Genomic DNA, 22,857 nt, shown 5'->3' with positions numbered 1-22,857 from the left:
TTCTCTTAAGTTATGACATATTAAACAAGTTCGTCTCCCTTGTGCATGGGCTGATAGAGGAATGTGAGGAAGGAATGGATTCTTTCATTGTCTTAAGATTTGTTTTAATTTACACATCTAGTGTATGTGAGCATATGCACATGAGTGCAGGTGCTTTGTGGTTCTTTTTTTTTTTTTAATGTATTCATTTTATGTACATGAGTACACTGTAGCTATCTTCAGACACACCAGAAGAGGGCATTGGATCCCATTATAGATGGTTGTGAGCAACCATATGGTTGTTGGGAATTGAACTCAGGACCTCTAGAAGAGCAATCAGTGCTCTTAACCACTGAGCCATCTCTGCAGCACACTTTGTGGTCCTTAAGATATAATCTACCTAGCACTTTCATCTTGTTGTCAGGTAAATTAGCTTTCCTTTTCTATCACTCGCTATCTGTAGGCTGTGGTCTTTGAGATAATTGTTTAAATATTCTTAAATCCAGCCCTTCATTTCCTTGGCTGTTAGAATAAGATAGTTATAATTAACAAGTTTATTTTAAGGAACATTTAAGTTTATTTTAATGGGCCATGAGGCCAGAGGGGTTCCCAGAACTCTGAGTGACAGGCCTCCTGATGTGAATTCTGAGTACAGAACCCAGACCTTCAAGCAAGGGTACTACATGCCCTGAACTGCTGAGCCACCTCTCCAGCCTCCTCCTTTTTTAAGAGATATATTTTTATTTTTAGTAAGTGCATTTTTGTGGTCCTCAGGCTTCATGCATGCTAGGCAAGCACTTTACCACTGAACTCTTTTCCCTGCCCAAGGATGGATTCTCATAGGACACATCACATTACAGATACTAGCCAGGTTGTCTCATCTAGACTGACCCATCAATTCCTTAAAATAAGCTTCTTAATTATGATCATCTTAGTCTAACAATTGAGGAAACTAAGGGTTAGATTTAAGAGTATTTAAACAAGTGTCTCAAAGGCCAAGTCTACAGATGGTGAGTGATAGAAGACACAAGGTAGTTTATCTGACTACAAAATGGTAGTGCTAGGTAGATTGCATTTTAAGAACCACAGAGAAAAAAAGTAAAGGTGGTCCTTCAATCATCAGGAAATCTGAAGATTACCTCATTGGTCCAACTCTGGCCTCCAAATTTCTGAACACTTTGTCAAATGAAGTACTTGCTCCAAACCAATGACCTAAGTCTTTCAACACAATGGTGGCCCTCTAAGCTGGGTATGGGAAAAGTCTCCCTGGTCGAACAGATGAATAAATAGCCATTCCACTTTGGGGATTTGTAGATATGGCTCACTAACTAAATGAGATTCTATGTAACAATCTTGATACAAAGAGTTAAGTGGCTAATCGTTATGACTCTCTACACAAAAGCTATAATTTTTTTTAAAAATGTAGTAATTAAATTTACAACTAACTTTTGAATATCATTTTCACACTAGGTCCAGGGCTAATCTCAGAAGGAGTATAAAATTAAATGAAAGTAAAGAAAGATGTGATCCCAAAGAATGTATGTCATTTGAGTACATTCTGAGATTAGAAGGAAGTCTAGAACATAAGTTCTGATATCAAGGGGACAAGATTTATAGAGAAAGTGCAGTTGATAAAGTGTCTGCCATCTAAACATAAACATAATAAACCTGAGTGAGTCACAGTAGGGATAACAAAACCAAGGATATAGAGAAATATGACTGTAGGTTACAGGAAGGTAGAAAGAAAACTAGGCTTTTATGTGTTGTATAATTAATCTTCTGCCAGTATTTACAGATGACCAAAGGCAAATTTATTCTTAAAAATGAAAATACAGTAAATTTTCAAAATGGAAAGATTTATGGTACAAAGAAATTATATATATGTAAAGGCTGATTTTTTTTTATAGGAGAGATCAAGGATTCTTAGAATTTTTACGAGTCCTAACAAGCCTTACAGGTTTCTAAAGCCTTATAGGTTTCTAATTTACATGATGAAAAAAAAGTTTGATGGCCAGAAAAGTATTTGCTGATTACCATTTAAGTTAGCCTAAACTGAATTCTTTTGTGCAACAACACATCACATTCACCTAAGGGACAGGGATCATCACCTAAGGGACAGAGAGAGGGGGAGGAGGGAGGGAGGGAGAGAGTGAGCGAGCTCGCCTATGGCTTCATAACTGAACTGAGACTTTTTTAGGGAGCCCCAGTAAGGATCCACACCTCCAATAATGAGTACCTACTAGTTCTAGCCATGCCATCTGGGATTATAGAGAATAAATTCAAGCTCACATTCTCCTGTCATCTCTTCCTATAACCACAGTTTAACTTTGACAGTCTGGGAAGGTTTTTTTTTTTCAGTCTAAGTATCCTTGTTCATTGATCTTCTATTTAAAAATGTAAAGTAATATCTTGTTTCTCTCAGTCCATATCTCAGGGTTTTTTGGGACGATGGGGGTGGGGGATGTATCTGGCTTTCACCATAGACTCTAACTTTCAACTATGATGATGTAAGAAACCTCATGATAAGAACTGCTCTTTCCACAAATGTGACATCTCGTTGTGATATCAAATAAACTAAAGCAAGTAGTGTATATGCTTCCGCTGTGGTCTCCAACCTCACCTGTGCCCCGAGAAGTTTTTCCATAAGACAACTGTACTTGGAGAGTACGAACTCCTCTGACGGTGGTCCCTGTGTTGCATGACATTGATAACATGCGTCGGGTAAACAGAAAGCATGTAACTTAACCTTATAACATCTTATGTTTCCAATCATAGGCACTCCTGCCCAAGCAGAAGTGAGATTTCCCTTCTGTGCTCCAAGCAAGGTGAGATTGGTGGTGCATCATGGGATATAACATTAGCCGTGCTGTCTCCTGGGAGACAGGATCCTTTGCGCATGACAGCCAAAGGGCAGCATCTACTTAGATTTGGGAATGAATCACGGACTGTGATTTCTCATCCTTGTTAGACTGTGGCCGCCGCCCTGCTGCCCGAATGAACAAGAGGATCCTTGGGGGTCGGACTAGTCGTCCTGGGAGGTGGCCGTGGCAGTGCTCTCTGCAGAGTGAACCCAGTGGACATATCTGTGGCTGTGTCCTCATTGCCAAGAAGTGGGTCCTGACAGTTGCCCATTGCTTTGAAGGGTAGGTTGCAATGTTTCATTTTACGTTTTCCTGGATCTTACCATCTGTCACTTGGGAATTCTCGGTGGTTGCATGTAACTCCTTGAAGTCCTTTCAACTCAATTATCATAGCCATTCTTTCTCCCGGGAGAATGGAAAGAGTCTTTAATTGTGGAGCTCTTTCTCCCCTTCTGGTCTACCACTCACTTATGTCCAATAGCTACATGGTGCTTAGAATGTGTGTGCTAAGGAGGGAGGAAAACCAAGAGGTTCAAAAGACTGACTTCTCAGCCACTGCCATTCCGTCTCCATTCTGCACATCTTAAGTGTATTATATGCATGTGAATATATATATATATATACACATGAAATATATATTATATACACGTGAAAATGGCTTGTTTGGAAACTACATGAGGTTCAGTTGGACAAGGCATAGGTGGTTGGAAACTAGAACTAAAGATATAATATTTGTGCTAGGTTTCTCAAAGATCCAGAACCAAGTCTTTGTCCTAGCAATATCTCCCACACAGATCTGTGTGTGCAGGAAGTGAGATGGATTATGTAAGCCCTAGGAAAAAATGCACAGGAGCAGCTAGTGAGACTGAGAAGAGTGTATGTATCTTTAAAGAATATTGCCGCAAGCATGCCCTGTGCAGTGCCCCCTGGCATTATGGTCTGTGTATACTTGCGTTTTGCTAGCTGTATTCGGCTTCTTCCATGCTTCCTTTCTGTCATCTCCTCATCATTCTGAAGGTAAACCCTGTTCTAGCTGGATGAACATCTCTCCATGGCTCCAAACACATCCAGCTGTTCACGTGGCATCGCTGTTGATTTTCACAAAGTGAAACCATACATTGTATATCATCAATGCCTTTTCCCTTTTGGTAATATACCTTGCCCATCCCTCTAGGTCGGTTCTTATAGCACTAATACATGTTTTGGAAGCTAAGTACTATTCTGTATAGCCTTACCATGAATTTCTTCTATTAGCCATCAGTTGATGAGCATTTGAGATAAGTTCAATTAGCTGTTATTATAACATTGTTGGGGTAAAACTCTTCTCCTGTAATTCTAGCATCCTACAGGTGCTATTGCTTCTAGCGGAGGCTGAGAAAATACTCAGCTCTATATAGGGGTTACAGACGTGGATACTTGCTTTGGCCCTCGAGGAGATTGGTAGGAAGACAGATTTTTGATTTAGTAATTTTATTTGGGAATATACTATAGTTACATCATTTCTCACCCTCCCTTTTCTGCCTCTAGAGCCACTCATATACCAACCTTTCTCTCTTTCAAATTTATGGCTTCTTTTCCTTTTGATGTTATTACACATATATGTGTATATTCTTAAATATATAAATACAATTTGTTCATTCCCCAATGTTACTTGTATTTCGATGTTTTCAGGGCTGACAGTTTAGTATTGGATAACCAACAGGTGTGCTCTTCCCTGGCGCGGGGGTGAGGGTGGGGGCTATTTCTCCCATTCTCAGCATCCCTTAGTTGCCTGTAGTTCCCTGTCTAGGGATGAGATCACCTGAACTTCTCCCACTTTATCCATATTGGCATGTCTATCAGTGTTCTCACCGCCAGGCCATGTTTAGTCAGCCATAGTAGTGAGTCTTCATGGGTGGGACTTCTCTGACATTTCTAGGAGACACAATTTCATAGAAAACTCCATCATTCTCTGGCTCTTACAGTCTTTCTACTGCCTTTCCCGCAATGATCCCTGTCCCTTAGGTGAATGTGATGTGTTATAGATGTATCAGTTGAGACCAGGCTCCACAACTCTGCATTTGATTGATTGTAGTTTTCTGTAATGGTCGCTGTCAGTTACAAAGAGAAGTTTCCTTAATGAGGTATGAGAAATAAACTCAACTGTGGGCACAGGAACTCATACTTACACGGTAGACAGGGATTGTGCTAGTTTAGAAAAGTGGTTTAGTAAGTTCTCCTCCAAGACCTATAACTGCTCCAGTCCTAGCTAGTTGGCTAGGGTTCCAGTACCAGGTATAGCTTTCTTCTGTTGAATGGATCTTAAGACCAATTAGAGAGCTATTGGGTACTGCTATTGTTTGGGTACTACTACTATGTCCTTAAGGCTATAGCCCCATAGTGGTTAGCATTGGGGTTCACAGATGTGGACCACTTTTGATTGTATCCCACCTTTAGAAGTTTGCATGACATTTTCTGATACTATAAAAGCTAATACTTCAAATCAGATCCAACTCAGAGGCCTGTAAGTATATCAGAAGTACATGGTCCTCCACCTCTGGGAGTTAACCAAGGGCAATAGCAAGAGCCTATAATGTTTGGGGAGTCTCTTGGACAATTTCAACCAGCAAAGGAGACCGACATTTAAATATATATTCAGAATATGTGACGAATGATGAAAAATGAAAAATGTGATACATTTTGATCACTCTACTGGGGAAAAAATAATATGTGAGTATCAAACCAGTACCTTTTCTTGAGAATTTTCATACGTGAGACCCAGAATGATCCAGAGTATGTCTAGAAACACACTGTGATGTTCTTGCTCTAGAAGGGGCCAGATGTTTTCAGATGTCTTTTACAGTTCTGATTTGTAGCCCACAACAAGCAGAAGATTATTCTAGGGAAGTGCATTCATCAAAGGTGATTACCTAAATGAATCCACAGCTTTCTAAAGGAGCAACAGTGCTAATGTGCTTGTTAACTCAAGTTTATGGGCTGCTCTTACTGTTTCCACACGTGGTATTGAAGTTTCCTCTCGTACTGGAGGACCTATATAGTGAGGAAGAAAGCTTTTAAGAAGGAATAAGTGTGTGTTTATAGTTCATGAAATGGAAAAGACACCAAAGGTCTTCAAGAAGTTTTGTAGAATCCCAGATTTAACAGTGCTGTCAAGAAGGGTCTGATTATCCAAATGAGGTTAGAGATTGCCCAACTTCAAACAAGTCCATTTTGATTGCGTAGTCATAAACAAATTTTGTTTTATGGTCTCACAAGTGGCACTGCTGACTTTTCAGAACTTTTAATTTTAAGGCCTATTCTCTGCTGGGTCCATCAATTGCTGCAATTATTGGGATTTACTTCATATCCTGATCCGTACTTTGGCAAGGCATAATATGATCCATCTGTGAGCCTTTTCATCCTGTCTCTTTTAATTATATTGGTGGGAAAGGAAAGACAGTTTGCTCTGCATTTCCATGGAGAGGTATTTAAAGATACCAAACAAAAATTAAAACCATGAGATACTAAATTGACCACATAGAGCTCCATATTCCTCAATACCAATTCAACTTCAAAGGTTCTAAGGAGGGAAAGACTTTGACATTCAGGGGTAATTTAACAGGCAATTCCCTCTCTTCCTTTACCCTTGAAGGACTGAAGGATGAACTTCCTGGGCCTGGCCACAGTGAGTAACTATCAAAGCATCTAACTCCTTTCCAGGAAGCATGTATGGAAAGCTGCCATCCTGTCCATATTTTAATCCCATTATGCCACCCCTGCCTTGATTTCTACTACACCAGCCAATCCAGAATTTTGGCTGTGTGTCTGCATTTCTGCCCATATAACCTAGCTTTTTTTCTCTCCTCACAACATTTATAGTCCCATAGGTGTATAACATCTGTTCTTTGACAAGACCTTCAACATTCTCATCCCTGGATCTTCCTGTCAGATACAGCAGGAAGAACTATAAGGGGAAGAACACATTTTATAATGTTTGTCTCCATGTACTTAAGAACAAAGAACAGACAATGACAAATACATAAATGAATAAATAAATATTTGTGTTATGTCTGATTTCCAACAGCAACTGGATCTTTAATAATCCCCGAGAATCTTTCTATCTAAGTTGGGACATTTCCTTCTCTTATTTGTCACAGAGCAAAGCATGCCCTTAATGTCTCAACTCCACTGATCTGATAGTTTTATAATTCACTCAGAAAGGGCTGTGTTTTGTCCTTAAGACTACCCCTTTGTCTTAGTGAGTATGAACAAGATCAGCCATTCATAGTTTATTTTTGTATTTCATCTTCTGGCAGGATTTGATACATTTCCATGAGTAAAAATGTTCATTAACACAGAACTTCTCACGTTTGGAACCACATCTCTGTTGTACTATTCCCAGTGTTATTGAAGTATAAGCTAATGTGGTTTTAAAAACTCCCAGGTGCCTGGAACCTGGCTCCATGCTCCCCACTGCTCTGCCTCTAGAGATGATACTTTCTATTGAAAAAGAAAAAAAAGGTTTATACTATACATAGTAGTTGGCCTGAATTACTAACCAATCCCCACAGTTTCTGGAACTTCTAACATTAAATGCTTTCCTTCTGCTTTTAATTTTTGATTAAAATAAAGCTCTAGGTAAATTAAATTTGTCAAAGTTGAATTAGGGAGAGAACAGCTGTGCAGTGGGGAGCCTTCCGAACAGAACTGACGGACTTACTGCTTCCGATGTTATCATTTCCTGTTCCGGTACAGTACACCTGGGACAGAAAGGTTGACTGTTCTTAGAGGATATCATGCAACCAGTCACTAACCTAGCACATGTCAAATGTACGACTATGAACCTCAAATGAGCATCTAACTAATGCAGCGGACACTTTCACAGTGAAGTCAGTTTTCATCCTAAGAGACAGTTAATTATTTGACAGCTTTTTGTCTCAACAAATTATCGCCCTCTACTGATCTCACTTCATGCATCGAGATATAGATGCTGTCCTATCATTCATCACATCTTAACCCCTTGTTCCTAAACTTTCTTTGTACCTTTGGCCATATTTCTTATTCTACCTTTCATTGTGGTGGACGATGTGCCCCTCCCATTAAAGACAATCATGTCCCTTCATAGACGTTACTCCTCACACACAGCTTCATTTCTCCTCTGCCTCAGTGGCTCCCTGGGAGCTGAATGGATGCTCTCCCATCGGTGCCTTAACACCACTGACGTCAAATGCCCTCTCTTTGCTTTACTTCTGTCTTCAACTAATGCTCTGTGCTGATTGCTGTTCACTGGGAGACACCTAAACTGTCTGAAAGAGTTACCCTCCTCCATGCCTATGTCAGCGTCTGCTTAGCCTGTGGTAAGCTGGGCTGTCATCAGCAAGAAACGATGCTTACTGGAATTTGGTAATGACTTCCACCTTGCCAAGCCCAGTTTTTGGTTTCTGCTTACTAGAATGTCCCTAACCGTTGCATCTTTCTTGGAATAACTTTCTTTGTTTTTAGTCTAGAATAGTGAAAGAGCTTTTGGCCTTCATCTTGTTTTCAATACCTACCATTTCCTTTTTTAAAATTTTTTTTATTTTTATTTATTTATTTATTTTTTACTCTTTACCTACCCTTGGGAAACTGAGCATTCCAGGGTCACTGGCTGGGCTTCTAATCTGTCTTAAGTTACTGATCTGATTAAATGCCATTTTAGCAAATATGAATATCCTGTCACTACCCTACCTTTCTCTCCAATCAATTATCATTACTATCTACTAACACACACACACACACACACTTCACACACACACACACACACACACACACACACACACACACACACACACTTTATTGCTTAGAAAAGATATCCTTTTAAAAGTGTAATAAACACCCTACTTTAAATGGCTATTGATTGTTCCTGTCTTTCAGTGATCAGATAGATGGTCAGTAGTCTCTCTTTGGCTCTTCCCGTGTTTTGAACCACCCATCAGCAGTGTTTTAAACACACATATATTAATAACATAGAACATTAGTTTTATGGATCTCGGCTGCATATCATTCTTGAATGGAGACGTGGAAGCAGAGGGCGGCTGTACACGGAATGCTCTGCTTGGTTCTAGCTGTCTGTTAAGATGAAATAAGCTGGAACAGACAGCACTTTCCCCTCCTTTCATGGGAGCCATTTCCATTCCCCGTGCTTTTCCTTTGAAACAAACTCTGACTCATTTTACGGCTAAGACTTTTGATAATTGCTGTAAGTTCGTGACACCCTGTGACAGACTCCAATTCTGCAGGGCTCAGATCCATCTGTGGTCACATTAACTCTTCAGATGATTGTCCCTTTCCCTTCTTACTGTGGTCATTTGTGATGGCAGAATACACACAGTTAACGCTACTATTTCTACTTAACTATACTACTATCTATGGGACTTTGTGGCTGGCTTCCTTATGATGTCTGCCTCCTTCCTTCTTTCCTTCTTTCCTTCCATCCCTTCTCAAAACCCTGTTCAGTCTAACTGCAAAGTACTAAGACAGACACACACACAACTTTTTCTGGGTCCCTGCCTTAAAGAGTTCTCCACTTTCTATAGTTTTACACTGGTGACTGACTTCTATTACACTCCACATGACAGTATCCCTTGTCATCTGCCATCATATTGTCCACAAATGAATTTCCATTCACCTGACAAGTCTTTCTTCCCTAGTACCTCAGTGGATATCTATGGATGCTTTTCACTGCCTCAAGGTTTAACAGAAAATATTTGGTGTAGGTGTTTAAAGGACTCCCTTTCTGATCCCATTAGTTACGATCACTGTCTCTGTGACTTACCATTAAGTAAGTAATTCACCTCTCATAGCAGATAAGATGAGGATCTCTTGAAGTAATGTGTAAGAATGCTTGGAAAATTACAAGGCTCATAAACAAATGGATAATCTCGACTGTGGATATAATTTGCTTTTAAACTTTATCTAACCTTTGAAACGGGATGTTTTGCATAAAATCAACATATTTGGTTTTCCTTGAACAACTGGAAGGTCAGATACACTGGGTCTTCTACTTAGCTGACAGCAAGAGGTGGATGGTGCTGAACTAGAGCTCATGGCTGTTCACACTTTTCTCAGTAACTCACACCTGCCTCTTCCTGCATTTACATTGCAACCAGGGTCTAAACTTTGTGTACCCTCTCTGCAGACAACAATTTTAAAACACTAATGACAGAGCACAATGTTAAAAATAAAGAGTTTCCTAAGAGTTGTAGAACAGCAGTATGTCTCTCTCCTGAGTACAAATTTTGATACCTTCAAATGGCCTCCAGATCACCAGCTAGCTGTGCTGGGTAAGTCTTGTAATGGGGGATAGATCTTATTATACTTGTTAATTCTATGTATCAATTTTTTCCTTGTCAAATGGGCAAAGTAGTTCATATAAAATAGTCAAACCCAAACTAAAAACTGCAGAGGGTAGAACATTTTTTTGTCTTAAAAAATATAAAAATGACAAATATTTATAAATCTGAGTGGATGAAATGGAGGAGGCTGGCCACTGGTAGAGTGATTGCTAGCCTGCCCAAGGCCCTGGGGTCAATCTCCAACACTGTAGAGAATAAAAACTTCAAGGTACATTTGACTAGCAGAATTACATCATATTTTCATGTCTAAACACTAGAGTTGAATATGGTGAATAGCAAACAGAAGTGACAGCTTATTCTGCCCAGAGGCAGATGCCATAGTTCATATGACATAGGCAACTCACTAGGTTTCCCTTTAGACTTCATAGTTGAAGACTTGAACACTGAAATTACATCTGTCTCATCTATAGTGTATATTCATAACAGTATAAGCATGGATATGTTTGGCTTTAAATGTGAACTATAAAAATCACAGTATGTCTGCAGGAAAAATGAAAGGAGAAAAATGTCTGTTAACAGCTAACTGCGTCATTTTCATTCTGGGTGATTGGAGTCATTGGCTTTATTTGAGCCTGATTACTCAGTCTTAGAACAATTCACATGTACATGTGTGTGCATATTCACATGTACATGTGTGTGCGTAGTCGCATGTGTGTCAGGGGAGGGGGAAGAGGTTAATGTCTGGTATCATTCCTTATGCGGCCTGCACTTTGCTTGAAATAGTCTCCCAGTGGTCTGGAATTTGTCAAGTAGAGTGGGCTGGCTCACACCATCAAGGCCCAGAGACCCGTCTTTCTGTTGTCCCCTTCCCAGATGAGTTTACAAATGCATGTGGCCATAGTTTTGCTAGTATTCATTCTGGGGATCTAATTCGGGTCCTTGTGCTTACAGAGGGAACACTTAGCACCAGCATAACCCCCTAGGCCGTGAGAGCCAAAGAGGCTTTGCATAAGTATCACTAAGGATGCTGTACTTCTCTTTGATGCTGTTTTGAGGCTTGGCATACCAATGGGAAGTTATGTTCTTTATGCTGTGGATTTTATGTTCATATAATTGGCTCGTTGTATCCCGATTTCCCTTTTTAACTTTATAGCCATGCCCTGCTCCTGTGCTTGTCAGTGAGTACTTTTTGCTGATAGTAGATTCATGTGGCATCCGTGTAGCATAGAACTCTTTTCCCAAGTCTTCTTCAGCCAAGAGGCAGGGCCCGTCTCTGTTGTCTCTGTCCTCATTTCTGACTCATTTTTCCAGCACATGCTCAGTATGTTCCAAGCCATGTTTACCACTGCATAGAAAATGACTGGTTCACGTACTGAAGTTAATCTGCCATCCCCACTCGTCTCCTTCACTTCAGAAACCCCTTCCTACCTTCTTGGTTCTCTTTTCCACAGCCATGGAGGGAAAACACTAAGAAGCACTTTGCATTTCATATCATGTGCATAACAAAACAGAAAAGAATTAGTCTATCTACTTTTCCCCCTTCTTGCTCTTGATGGATGTTAATGCTTTCCGGGTTGTAGACTGTATAGCAAGACTGGATGTAACTTAGTAACAGTTTTTGGTTTTACTGACCCCCTCTGTTTTATTGTTGGACTTAAACTAACCCCACTATAATTGACTAAGTACTGAATTTTGATGTTATTGCATTTTATTAAAAATAATTAAGAATGTTCAATTACTTTAAATAATAGCTAATGACTGACGCAGAGGATGAATTGTTCCAACAACTGGAGTTAAGTCGTTGTGGTTCCAGGGTGAGAATCTTCTAACGAGGCATCTAATAAATTAATCTGAAAAAGTACTGTTGATTTCCGATGTCTTAAACAATAAAACTCCATGTGAATATAGCATTTCCTCAATGGACAAGCAGACTTATTCCTGTAGACTAGGAAGGGGTGGGGAAAAGCAAACGACTGGAAAACGGAGAAGACAGGAGGGAAAGCATGCACTTTGAATGACAGCATGATGTAATGAAACCTCATTTTGTCACATTATCTTGTCATGCCCAGGACATAATACTTCCTCCAACTTATAATTATTTCATGCATTAGCCAGCTTCACTCAGTCATCCAATTTGCATTGGCAGAAGTCATGCCTTTCTTGCCTCTCTCGATTGTTGTCATCTCCAGCACAATGCTTGGCCTAGAAAATGTGTAACATATCTATATATCTGTTGTATCCAACATCATTTTTGTAGGTTTGACATCATTTTCTTTAAAACAAATTGCAAATGTATAGATTGCTTTTAGAGCAGCTAAACCAACCAAGACACCACCTAGGTTTGTATTTTGAGTGTTTATACTCTAGCACATAGTGCTTCTGGAAGTTAGGGTCTAAAAGTAGATAGGGCTTTGAACATTATAGTCTGGCTTCTAGTTCCACCGTTGCTCTCTGCTTTCTGTGTGGCAATACTGTGAGGAGCCTTTTTACCACACACACTTGCCACCATGGCTTCCTTACAACAATAGACTGGAATCTTCTGAAACTATGAACCAAAAGAAGTCTCTCCTCACTTAAGCCATGTTTGTGGTATGGCCACAGCAATGTGTAAGTAGCACATAACATAGTTCTTGTTTTCACTGATATAAAACTCTGTGAGAGTGGGAGAAGGCAAGACGGAGGGTAGACAAAGAGATCAATCAACATCAAATATCCCTGATATCACTGAAAACCAGGAGAAGGAAATTAAAGCAGGGTCATAAGCAAAGAACAATAGAGGAGGCAGAATGGCCAGGTGCAGGATACACACTGAAAGCCAGATTATGTTGCTCCCAGTTTAAGAGAGAAATGATTCAGTTAGTTACTGGTAATTGGAAGCACTTGATTTCCAAAAATTCTGAATGCTTTAAACATCATCAATCATGTGGACTGCCCTTCACAAATCTTGGCCATTATCACACATGCATGTGACCGTGTTTAATTGACAATTGGATCAAGTTTGTGACTCAGGTCAGAGACTATAGCTCAGGATATACTTTCATGAGTCACCAGACCATGGTGTGATTAAGACTAGAGCATGTTGACGTTGACACCAAGGGGGTAAGAGAAGGACCCAGGAGAAAAGATGGGCAAGGGGCAGGGAGCAACCCATGAGATTGGAAGAAACTCCTAAGACTGATAAGACCTGTAAACTTGGAGAAGAAAGCTAATTTTAAGGCAAAAATTGACAAAAATATTGAAGACAAATGCTCATCCAAAATGGGACCAGAGATTGACCATTGGGGTTTGTAAGTGGGCATTTAAAACCTTGCAAGGAGCTGCCCTGAAACCCTGATGCTTCCCTGAAGAGTTTGTTCCCTCTTGGAAGAACTTCTTAGTTTTGCCTTCCCCACCACCTCCATTCTTCTTTAACATTCTCCCTTGCTCCTCTCTCTTTCTCTTAACTTTCAAGCATCATTCTTATGTCATCAAACAGCTGACTGCCCCTAAGACCAAACAAGTTCTATTTTCAAGAGTGTCCTATCCAAGAAGGCTGAGTGCTTGCTACTAGAATAGCAACAATGCATGGGAGATCATCATGGCCCTGCAAAAGGATGACATGCAAATTTGTGAAACATTCCATATTTTTTAAGAAAATAACTAAACAATTAAAGTAATGACGGAAGAAGTCTGAGCTTTGCTTCCTCATACAGTAATGCTCACGTATTCATTCCTCAGCTGCTTTTCATATGAATGAATTAGGAGACACGCATGGGAACAGCCACTGTTCATATACCAAAATTACTTTAAAAGGCATGTACCATCAAAGCAGATAGAGTTGAAGGTACTCTCTTGGATTGTTTTTAGGAGAGAAGACGCTGATGTTTGGAAAGTGGTATTTGGCATAAACAACCTGGACCATCCATCAGGCTTCATGCAGACCCGCTTTGTGAAGACCATCCTGCTACATCCCCGTTACAGTCGAGCAGTGGTAGACTATGATATCAGCGTGGTGGAGCTGAGCGATGATATCAATGAGACAAGCTACGTCAGACCTGTCTGCCTACCCAGTCCGGAGGAGTATCTAGAACCAGATACGTACTGCTACATCACAGGCTGGGGCCACATGGGCAATAAAAGTAAGTGAGCGTCATCAGCCATGATTACCCGTTCTGCAATGAGAAGCATAGGGTTACTTTTACGCTTTGCCTACCACTTCCCATTTCCCATGTTAAAAAAAAAAAAAAAAAAAAAAAAAAAACCAGCCACATGGTGTAAATACTAAGCTTGTGTTATAGTCTCCCCTCTAAGTCAACTGCACATATGAACCATCCATTATAATGCATAAACCTGCCTGCCTGAGATGCAAACTCAAGCATCCTTCCACACAGCTCTGATCTTTCTCCAGAGGGCTATTACCAATGTTTTTGAGTTTCCAAGCAAGGTATGACCTGCCCAGCATCCCTGCTAGAGAGAACAGTGGTTTGGGCTATCTCTTGGCAGAATTTCTCAGAGGCTGTGTGGAATAACTAGGCAATTCCATTTCTACAGTCAAGCTACATAGTCACACTTTCAGTTTTGCAATCGATTTGTTCTTATCTACATAGGCAGCATATCCTTCTATGAAGAAGTGTGATACATATCTACCTATTTAAATTGCTTCAATTGCTTCAAATTGCTTCATGGAAAGTGATTTAAACACAAAACACATAGAAAAAGTTTGACTTATTTAAAGTTTATAATAAGAGCCGAGAACAAAATAGTTGTGTCATCTGCAGGAGTAGGCCATTCTCTGAATGGTGGCATCTTGATATTAACCACAAGAACACCAATTTAAAGGAACGTGCTATCACTCCTATACAAAAGACCCATGATTAGCATTGTAATAAAATGAGCAGAATATACTTCACAGAGCCTTTATTTGTGTTCACCACAAAATATCTATATAAATTCATGGTAATACGGTACATGACACATATGCCATAGTCAGGGGATAGCATGAAGAATAGGCAAATGAATTCTTTCTGGAATATCAGATTGACCCTGGCCATTCCAATCTCTTGCTTTCTACAGAAAGGATGAGATGATCTTAGAACATATAAGATTGTTATACAAGGAAAATAGCACTGTGACCTCTAAGATGCTCATGATACGAGCCTTGTCTACCCTAGTGTGCAGTACACCATTGACTGCTGTGCTCATTATAATCCCGATGACATCCTTCTGGTTTGTTAAGCTTGTACTCTATCATGTTTGTTTTCCCCAAATGATTATTATTAGTACTGTTTCCCCATCATGGCTTCAAATCTGTATGGCTTTTAGGATGTGCAAATAAGATGTATGAGGTTTTGCTTGCAGACAGCCACTGTTATTCTGAAGAAACTTTAAGCAAGGCAGAAGCCATATATTCCATCTATTGTAAGCAAGAGATGATGCTGTCCCTTTCAAAATTTGTCACAGCCTCTAGGATGAAAGGTTCCACATCAGATCAAGGGTCACAGGGGCACGTGTGAGGTGGGCCAGTTCCTGTGAGGGTCAGAAGCTTTTCTCGAATCCTAGAGCAGGATGAATGTGCTAAGCTAAAAACTGCCCTGTCGTCCTCCTTTCCACAGCACATGACAAGGGGACACCTTTCCTAATGTTGTGACCCTTTAATTCATGTTCATGCTCTAGTGACCCCCCAACCATACATTTTTATTGTAACCTCATAACCGTAATTTTGCTACTGTTATGAGTCATAATATAAATATCTGATATACAGGATATCTGATATGAAATCTCTGTGAATGGGTCACTCAACCTCCATAGGGGTCGTGACCTATGGGTTAAGAAATTCTTACTTGAATAATGTGTCTCACTAGAAAAATAGGAGCGTCGTCAGATAGATGATTGCTATCAAAAGTTCTAAGCAGAACATTTGGGTTTCAAATAAGTCTTCCCCTTGAGATGATATTTAAGGGAATTGATGTGCTTCTCTCGGTGTTATGAAAATATTCCTGCAATATTTTTCATTTTGTATTTTGCTGGCCACGCCTTGGTCAGTCTTATGCTCTTGTGTGTCTCTCTTTCTTCTTCTTCTTTGAACGCAGTGCCCTTTAAGCTGCAGGAGGGAGAGGTCCGCATTATCCCTCTGGAGCAGTGCCAGTCCTATTTTGACATGAAGACCATCACCAATCGGATGATCTGTGCTGGCTATGAGTCTGGCACCGTGGACTCCTGCATGGTAAGCTGCCTTACGACCCTGCCAGCAATCAGGATCCTCCATGACTTTCGTGAGCTTGCAGAGCTGATCACGAGTCATGTGAGGAACATTTATGAATATTGTTCACTGCCAGGAGGAGAGTTGAGACAACCCATCTCCTTTGATCAATTTGGTGGCTAAGACAAACCTAATCATGAGGGACAAATAGAAATCACAGCTTCAAATCCACTGTCTTAAGCAGTAGGGGGACACCAGAGGGCATTGCCATGTATAACCATGATAACATTAGGACATACATTGGCAGCCTGGCTCCCATAGTTTATGAAAGGACTTCTGTCTACAATTGCTTGATATGTCATGGCCTTCATTTGACTAGCAGCCTGTCATTGTCACTGCCTCTAACCTCAGACAGGACTTAACGGCCATTGAGATCTTCAAAACTTGGCTTATCTGCAGTGTCTGGGAGGTTTCAAACATTTACTGAAACATTCAGTAGCTATTGTGCTGAACTGTCTCTGGGGTTCAAATGGACAAATGCACCAACTAGCAAGCAAGTGGGGGGCAGGCTGTGGGGTTTCTACTCTGCTGTGCTGTTGCTTTAGAGAGGTCAGATTGCTCCTAAGATTTTTGTATTAGGCAAAGAAAAGCCACGCTCATCATTAGCCCAAGACAATTACGTGGCATTTGGGAGGGTTCATTTTAGAACATTATGTACAACTGATTAATTGGGGATGTTTTAATTTTCCATTTTTGGGTACTTCCCACTTTTATAAGGTCAATTTAAACAATAAAACTGTTGAGATAATTAGTTTTGACGCATAAAGCTTTATTTTTAATTTATGACATTTTGTGGTATGTTATATAAGCCTTCTGACCTCATGACAAGACAGAACAAAATCTCTTTACTCAGTACATCAATCCCTTTAAAACTCAGAATCCATATTTATTGGAATGTTCAGTTTATACAGTGGAACGCAGATGCCCTCCCAGGCTTACTATGAAAAACTTTGCTGAAATTTTCCAACTCAGTTAAGCTGTTGGGCTTCATTGTACCCTTAGGATGATAGTCCCACCACTAGACCACTAGACCTCTGAACTCCCATGACTAACATCAATTGCTTTTCCTTGCAGGGAGACAGCGGTGGGCCTCTGGTTTGTGAACGACCCGGAGGACAGTGGACATTATTTGGTTTAACTTCATGGGGCTCCGTCTGCTTTTCCAAAGTTCTGGGACCTGGAGTGTACAGCAATGTGTCTTACTTTGTGGGCTGGATTGAAAGACAAATATATATCCAGACCTTTCTCCAAAAGAAATCCCAAGGATAATCAGAGACTTTGTGGGGAAACCTACATGGAGAATGACCCTCTGAAACAGAAGCTTGTCCTGCCAAGAGCTGTACGAACAGGCGTTTCACGGACAGGACGCTCAACATGCACCGCAAGATCTCTCCTGTTTGTGCTAGATGAGTTTTACTCAGGCTTTAATCTCTTTCAACATTATCATTTATTAATTTCATGAATCCTTTTAAAAGCACAGAGCAAAGTAGGTTTTGTTATTTTGCTAGGCTAACCTTGAATGTAGTGTGCAATTATCAACCCATAGAGACATTTGGAGCTCTAGGGTAACAAGTTATAGAAAGCTCCTTTTATTACTACTACAAGACACACACGGAGATACACGCTGACTGATCTCCAGTTTCTGCTTAAGCCCAGTGGCTTAGGGGGCACATTTCAGAACTGATCTTGGAGACTGGCTTTTAATTTGTAGAAAGCCAAGAGAATATATATGCTTTTATTATTTACTCTACTCTTCTAAATAACTTGAAGAAATCATGAAAGACAGAGAAAGGACCCACAGTGTTGATCTAGACAGTTGAAGTTGCAAGAATGTAAAATTCTCTAGCCAACCAAACTAACACTCTGAAGTAAGTAGAATTCTATCCTTTCTGTATTCAAATTAAGCTTAAAATCTCCACCAGATTTGTTCCCGTTACTGGGAATTTTCGGAGTATGTCACTTAGATGACTGTGATGTCAAAAGCCAGGTCAATCCTTGAGGAAATAATTTGTTTGCTTATGTGGGAATGAATAAGAATCTTTCCATTCCGCAAAACACACAAATTAAAAAGGAGAAAAAAATTAAATAACATTCCACACCCAATTAATTCTGAAAATTAGTCTGCTTGTATTCACCCAAAACAGAAAAGTTACAGAAATATATTTCAAAGTGCAGCAAAATGTTGCATGGAGTATATAACATTTTGCAATTTCCCCCTCATGATGTCTAACATCCGGTATTGCCATTTGCCTCATTGATAATTAAAACTAAATTTTAAGGATGCTTTTAAGCACTGGGCCACTTTATGGGAATCAATTTCCAAAGCAATTAGTGGTTACAAGTATTTTTTCCCACTAAAAAGTTTCAAAACACAAACCTTCATACTAAATTAATTAGCCAGACATGAACTATGTAACATGCAAATGCCTTTTTGAACAAGTAGGATGCACTGCTAAACTTCACCAGCAACCAAACTGCCTCAGTATTGCTTACAGGGACTACCTGCAATTTTATATGTGTATTTTGTACTCTTTTTCTAGATAGTTCAAATGCAAAACATTGTTTCAACCCCTATTCTCCATGTTGTTCACCTCTTGTCCTGGAATTTGTTACAAAGTGTGTGTAGCAAATGATTGTACTGCGGTCAGGACTATATGAAGGTTTAGGACCATCGGGTCGGTTTTGTTATAATTGTTGGCACATAATTAATAAAATATTTTTAGCATTGGTGAGCCTGTAGTCAGTAAAATGTACCTACTGGACTTATTTTAAATAATTCTAAATACAAATAAAATGGTATAATCTTTTTTATTTTTTATTTTTCTGGAGGACTATGGATAGACTATAGAGACCACGTTCCAGAAAAGTGATTATCCCTCTGATAGCATAGTGGTACCCAGGGTTGTACAGCACACTCTCACAGGAACCTGCTCTTCTGAACTAGTAACAATGTCATGGTTAGTCTGATGAGTTGTTAATGATACTAATTGTGGGCTGGAGAGATGGCTCAGGGGTTAAGAGCACCATCTGATCTTCCAAGGATCCTGAGTTCAATTCCCAGCAACCACAGGGTGACTCACAACCATCTGTAATGAAATCTGATGCCCTCTTCTAGTGTGTCGGAAGACAGCGACAGTGTACTCACATACATAAAATAAATAAGTCTTTAATAATAATAATAATTGTTCACGAAGTCCTCAGAGAACATCAACTCTGCTAAAGACTGAAACCTCTTATAACAAAATCATAATCCCAAACTCTTCATTATTTGTTTTCTTGGATTCCTCAAAGTATGCTGAAATATTCTAAATATAAAGATACAACACACCACACTAGCTTTGCTAATTTTGCATAAAATTGTTGCTCTATAAATCCGACCTTTTAAAAGCTTTACAGAGATCTGAAAATCTCAGAATAGAACAAGGTGTGTTTCAGAAGGTATTTTTCTTTAATTAAAGAAAAATAGTTAATCATTATATAACTAGATGTAGCAATACTTTTTTAGCAAGATATACAAATCATTGCATAAAGGATATAAATAGCTTCAGATTTATCCAACACATTAAGTTTGGAATTAATTTATGAGCAAAGTTATGAGGATTTTTGGAGCTGTAGGTATAAGATTACAGCCCCATGACATACACATTAATGCTTTCCTATATTCTTATGTACAGATAATTCACATTTTGGAAACGACCTGTTTCTTCCTCCCTTTTGTCATATTCCTTTAATCTTTATATTAAAACCTTTTGTTGCATATGAGATTCGCTTTAAGGTTTATCTGGGAAGTGATGATCTCAAGGACTGAATTCCCGTTGCTATGGCGATGATGAATGATCTGGTATCAAGTGATTTTTTTTCCCCCATAGACAAAAAGGCCTGAACCGCATTCTGACAAAGGCACGCGTTGGTGTTTTCCTCCTCAGGGCTAGCATCAATTACAGCTAGATTCAGAGAATAGTTACAGGAGTAATGACAGTTTCCAGTGAACATCATTTATTAAATAATTTATTTAAAAAAAAAAATCTCAAGGAAGCAGAAGGCAGCTTCGTTTAGACACATGGTTTTGTGACAGTTCCAGAAATCAGTCTATGTGAAAAGACCATTTAACAACGATACCAGGAAGGTACAGAAAGTGACTGGGATGGTACCCAGCGGGTAACAGGCCCTGAGAGTAACAGTTTATAAGACTTTGATGTAGACACTGATCTTTAGCATAGAGGTTCATGAAGAGAATTCTAGATGACAGGGAGGTGGCAGCTGTCAGGTGGATATGGAAGCTTTGAAAGACTTCAACAAGAGTGCATGATTTCACAGTAGCAAATTGACTTGACTAGTGTAAGTTAATTTCTAGGCACTAAATGGAGACAGCATCCATCCGTGATTTGTCACAGCAGAAACCTTGCTACAGACATCTCTACCCTTCAATATGTTGATTTTTCTAAGAGCCTCGGAGATTCCCACTGAGAATAACCTGTATCAATTTCAACCCATATCTCATTCTGTGGAGGGCACAACACAGACAAACTCTTGAGCACTGTTACAACTATGAACTCTCAAGCGGACTCTGGAAGACTTTCAAAATGATTGTCTCATTTTTAACATGAGTGTCATCAATTTTAGAACCCAGGAGCTGCTCACACACGGCCTGTAGGCTCAGGTGATTGTGTTTCATGGCCATTTGTCCGTTTCCTGGTTGACAACATCGGCACATAGGGAGTCTCTGCGTCTACTCAGTAACAGGGTAAACAGTAAACAAAGTAAACAGAGCAGAAGGCAGCCTGGGATTGTTGAAAACACTAGCCTTCTTCTTTGCCCTTCCCTACAAAGGCTACTTCAGCAGAAAGCTGAAATGACAGAGAGTGACGTCAAACACCTTCAGTCGGGAACCAAAACCTTCTCTCATGGGAAATAAAAGGCTCTTGGGAATTTGTCCTCAAAAATTAATGTTTTCCTAATGAACAATTTTTTAAAGTACTTTTTTTTTTCATAAGGAGAATTCAGGTTGGATTTTCATAAGGAGAATTCACGGATCCCTGAAGAACTCGGTAAAGAAACCTAGGTTACAAAGAACATCATAGAATTATGTTCACTCCCATTGCATCAGGGGACCCATGGAGAATACTTAAATACCTAAAGCATTTTTCAAATGCATGGTGAGGCTAATCTGTAAAATAAATATATTTCAAATAAGCTTCTTTGATAATGTTTGCATCGAGAAGACAATTAAAATTCCTTTACAAAAATCAAAGTTTCAAAAAAACAACACATTCTCCTGAATTAAATATTCCAGTTCCTAAACTCTGCTCTGGTCAAACACTATCCTTTGTTTACAAATGTGCTCACAGGTATACAATGATAGAGAGGTTCTTGGTTTTTCCATGCCAAGCAAAATGCTGACATCCCTTGTACAAAGCCACAAGTAATCCTAACTTCTGAGAGGTGCTCTTCTACATCCTTCCAAACTTGAAGGATTGCCAGCAACTCTAAGCAGGGTGTCCTGCATGTTTAGCTTGCTGAGGATCCAGTCATCTTGGAGGCCCCAGGTTCAGAGCAGCCACGGTCTAGCGCAGTCTCACGTGTGCTCTGCTCAACAGTAGACACTGTTGCTGACTTCATTGCAAGGACAGCAGAAGACCCAGGTGTTGGTCTTCCTGACATAGCAGCTGATTGGCTGGCATGCTTAGATGCCACGTGATTGACCTTTGCTGTCCCTCTCCACCTCTTGAGAGCTTCAGCTCTCTCCTCTGGAGGTAGTCTGTCAAAGTACTTGGCTCTGAGAACTGGAGATGGAAACACGGATCCCTGAAGAACTCGGTAAAGAAACCTAGGTTACAAAGAACATCATAGAATTATGTTCACTCCCATTGCATCAGGGGACCCATGGAGAATACTTATCAGTTAAAAATATATATATATCACTTGGCTTCTGAGATAGGCGAAGGTAAGTCAGGTATAAAATGGAGATTAAAAATATTATTAAACTGGGCGGGGTGTTAAGCCTTTATAATTCCAACACTTAGAAGGTTAAATTAGAGGGATAGCCATGAGTTCAAGGCCAACTTAAGCTTGTCAGTGAGTTTCAGGCCAGTTTGGGCTACTGTGCAAAACCCTGATTTTAAAAACTCAAAATAATTTTAAAATATTAAGGAAATTAATATTTGTTTAGCGTTAGCAAATAGGAAGGATCCTCGAAATGCCTGCCAAATAAGCACAAAGAGTTCCTTCTTCTCCTGTCACAATGTTAATACATTTCGACATGAGTTTTGGGGACAGGGGGAGGAAACACTCAAAGCATAGACGATTCTTCTGCATAAGTGAAGATGGAGCTCCTGTTAGCAGCTCCATTACCTGTGACCCACAGGAAGCTTTGACATGCGATAGACGTTGTGCACTGTAATAATATATAGGGAGCCTTTATGAAGTCTATAAGGGGTCTGCTCTCCCACCTTTGCCACGGGTGGAT

The 22,857-nt window shown here is 39.8% G+C and overlaps 1 protein-coding gene and 2 pseudogenes across 5 annotated transcripts in view; 2 read left to right on the top strand and 1 right to left on the bottom strand.

The window, feature by feature from the left end:
* The window catches only part of Corin (corin, serine peptidase), a 204,593-nt gene extending 185,395 nt beyond the window's left edge, over positions 1 to 19,198 (top strand). For 2 of the 4 annotated variants that reach the window (XM_011240755.1, XM_030254695.1), the window contains 5 exons: positions 2,755 to 2,804; positions 2,948 to 3,122; positions 14,000 to 14,271; positions 16,222 to 16,355; positions 17,466 to 19,198. In XM_011240755.1, the coding sequence (XP_011239057.1) occupies positions 2,755 to 2,804; positions 2,948 to 3,122; positions 14,000 to 14,271; positions 16,222 to 16,355; positions 17,466 to 17,660 (826 nt within the window). In that variant the 3' untranslated portion in view covers positions 17,661 to 19,198. The remainder of the gene's footprint in view (positions 1 to 2,754; positions 2,805 to 2,947; positions 3,123 to 13,999; positions 14,272 to 16,221; positions 16,356 to 17,465) is intronic. The other 2 variants (NM_001122756.1, NM_016869.3) reach the window with 1 other exon arrangement.
* Gm25768 lies at positions 13,684 to 13,781 on the top strand (annotated as a pseudogene).
* Positions 19,199 to 20,374: 1,176 nt separating the features above from the next.
* Atp10d (ATPase, class V, type 10D) overlaps positions 20,375 to 22,857 on the bottom strand; it is a 95,443-nt pseudogene continuing 92,960 nt past the window's right edge. Inside the window, exon 23 of the transcript NR_003966.1 lies at positions 20,375 to 22,218. The product of NR_003966.1 is annotated as an ATPase, class V, type 10D, transcript variant 1 (transcript). The remainder of the gene's footprint in view (positions 22,219 to 22,857) is intronic.

Source organism: Mus musculus, chromosome 5 (assembly GCF_000001635.26).
Source record: "Mus musculus strain C57BL/6J chromosome 5, GRCm38.p6 C57BL/6J".
In the NCBI taxonomy this organism is placed as follows: Eukaryota; Metazoa; Chordata; class Mammalia; order Rodentia; family Muridae; genus Mus; species Mus musculus.
Note: the sequence above shows the minus strand (reverse complement) of the source record. Positions and strands in the feature narration are given on the sequence as shown.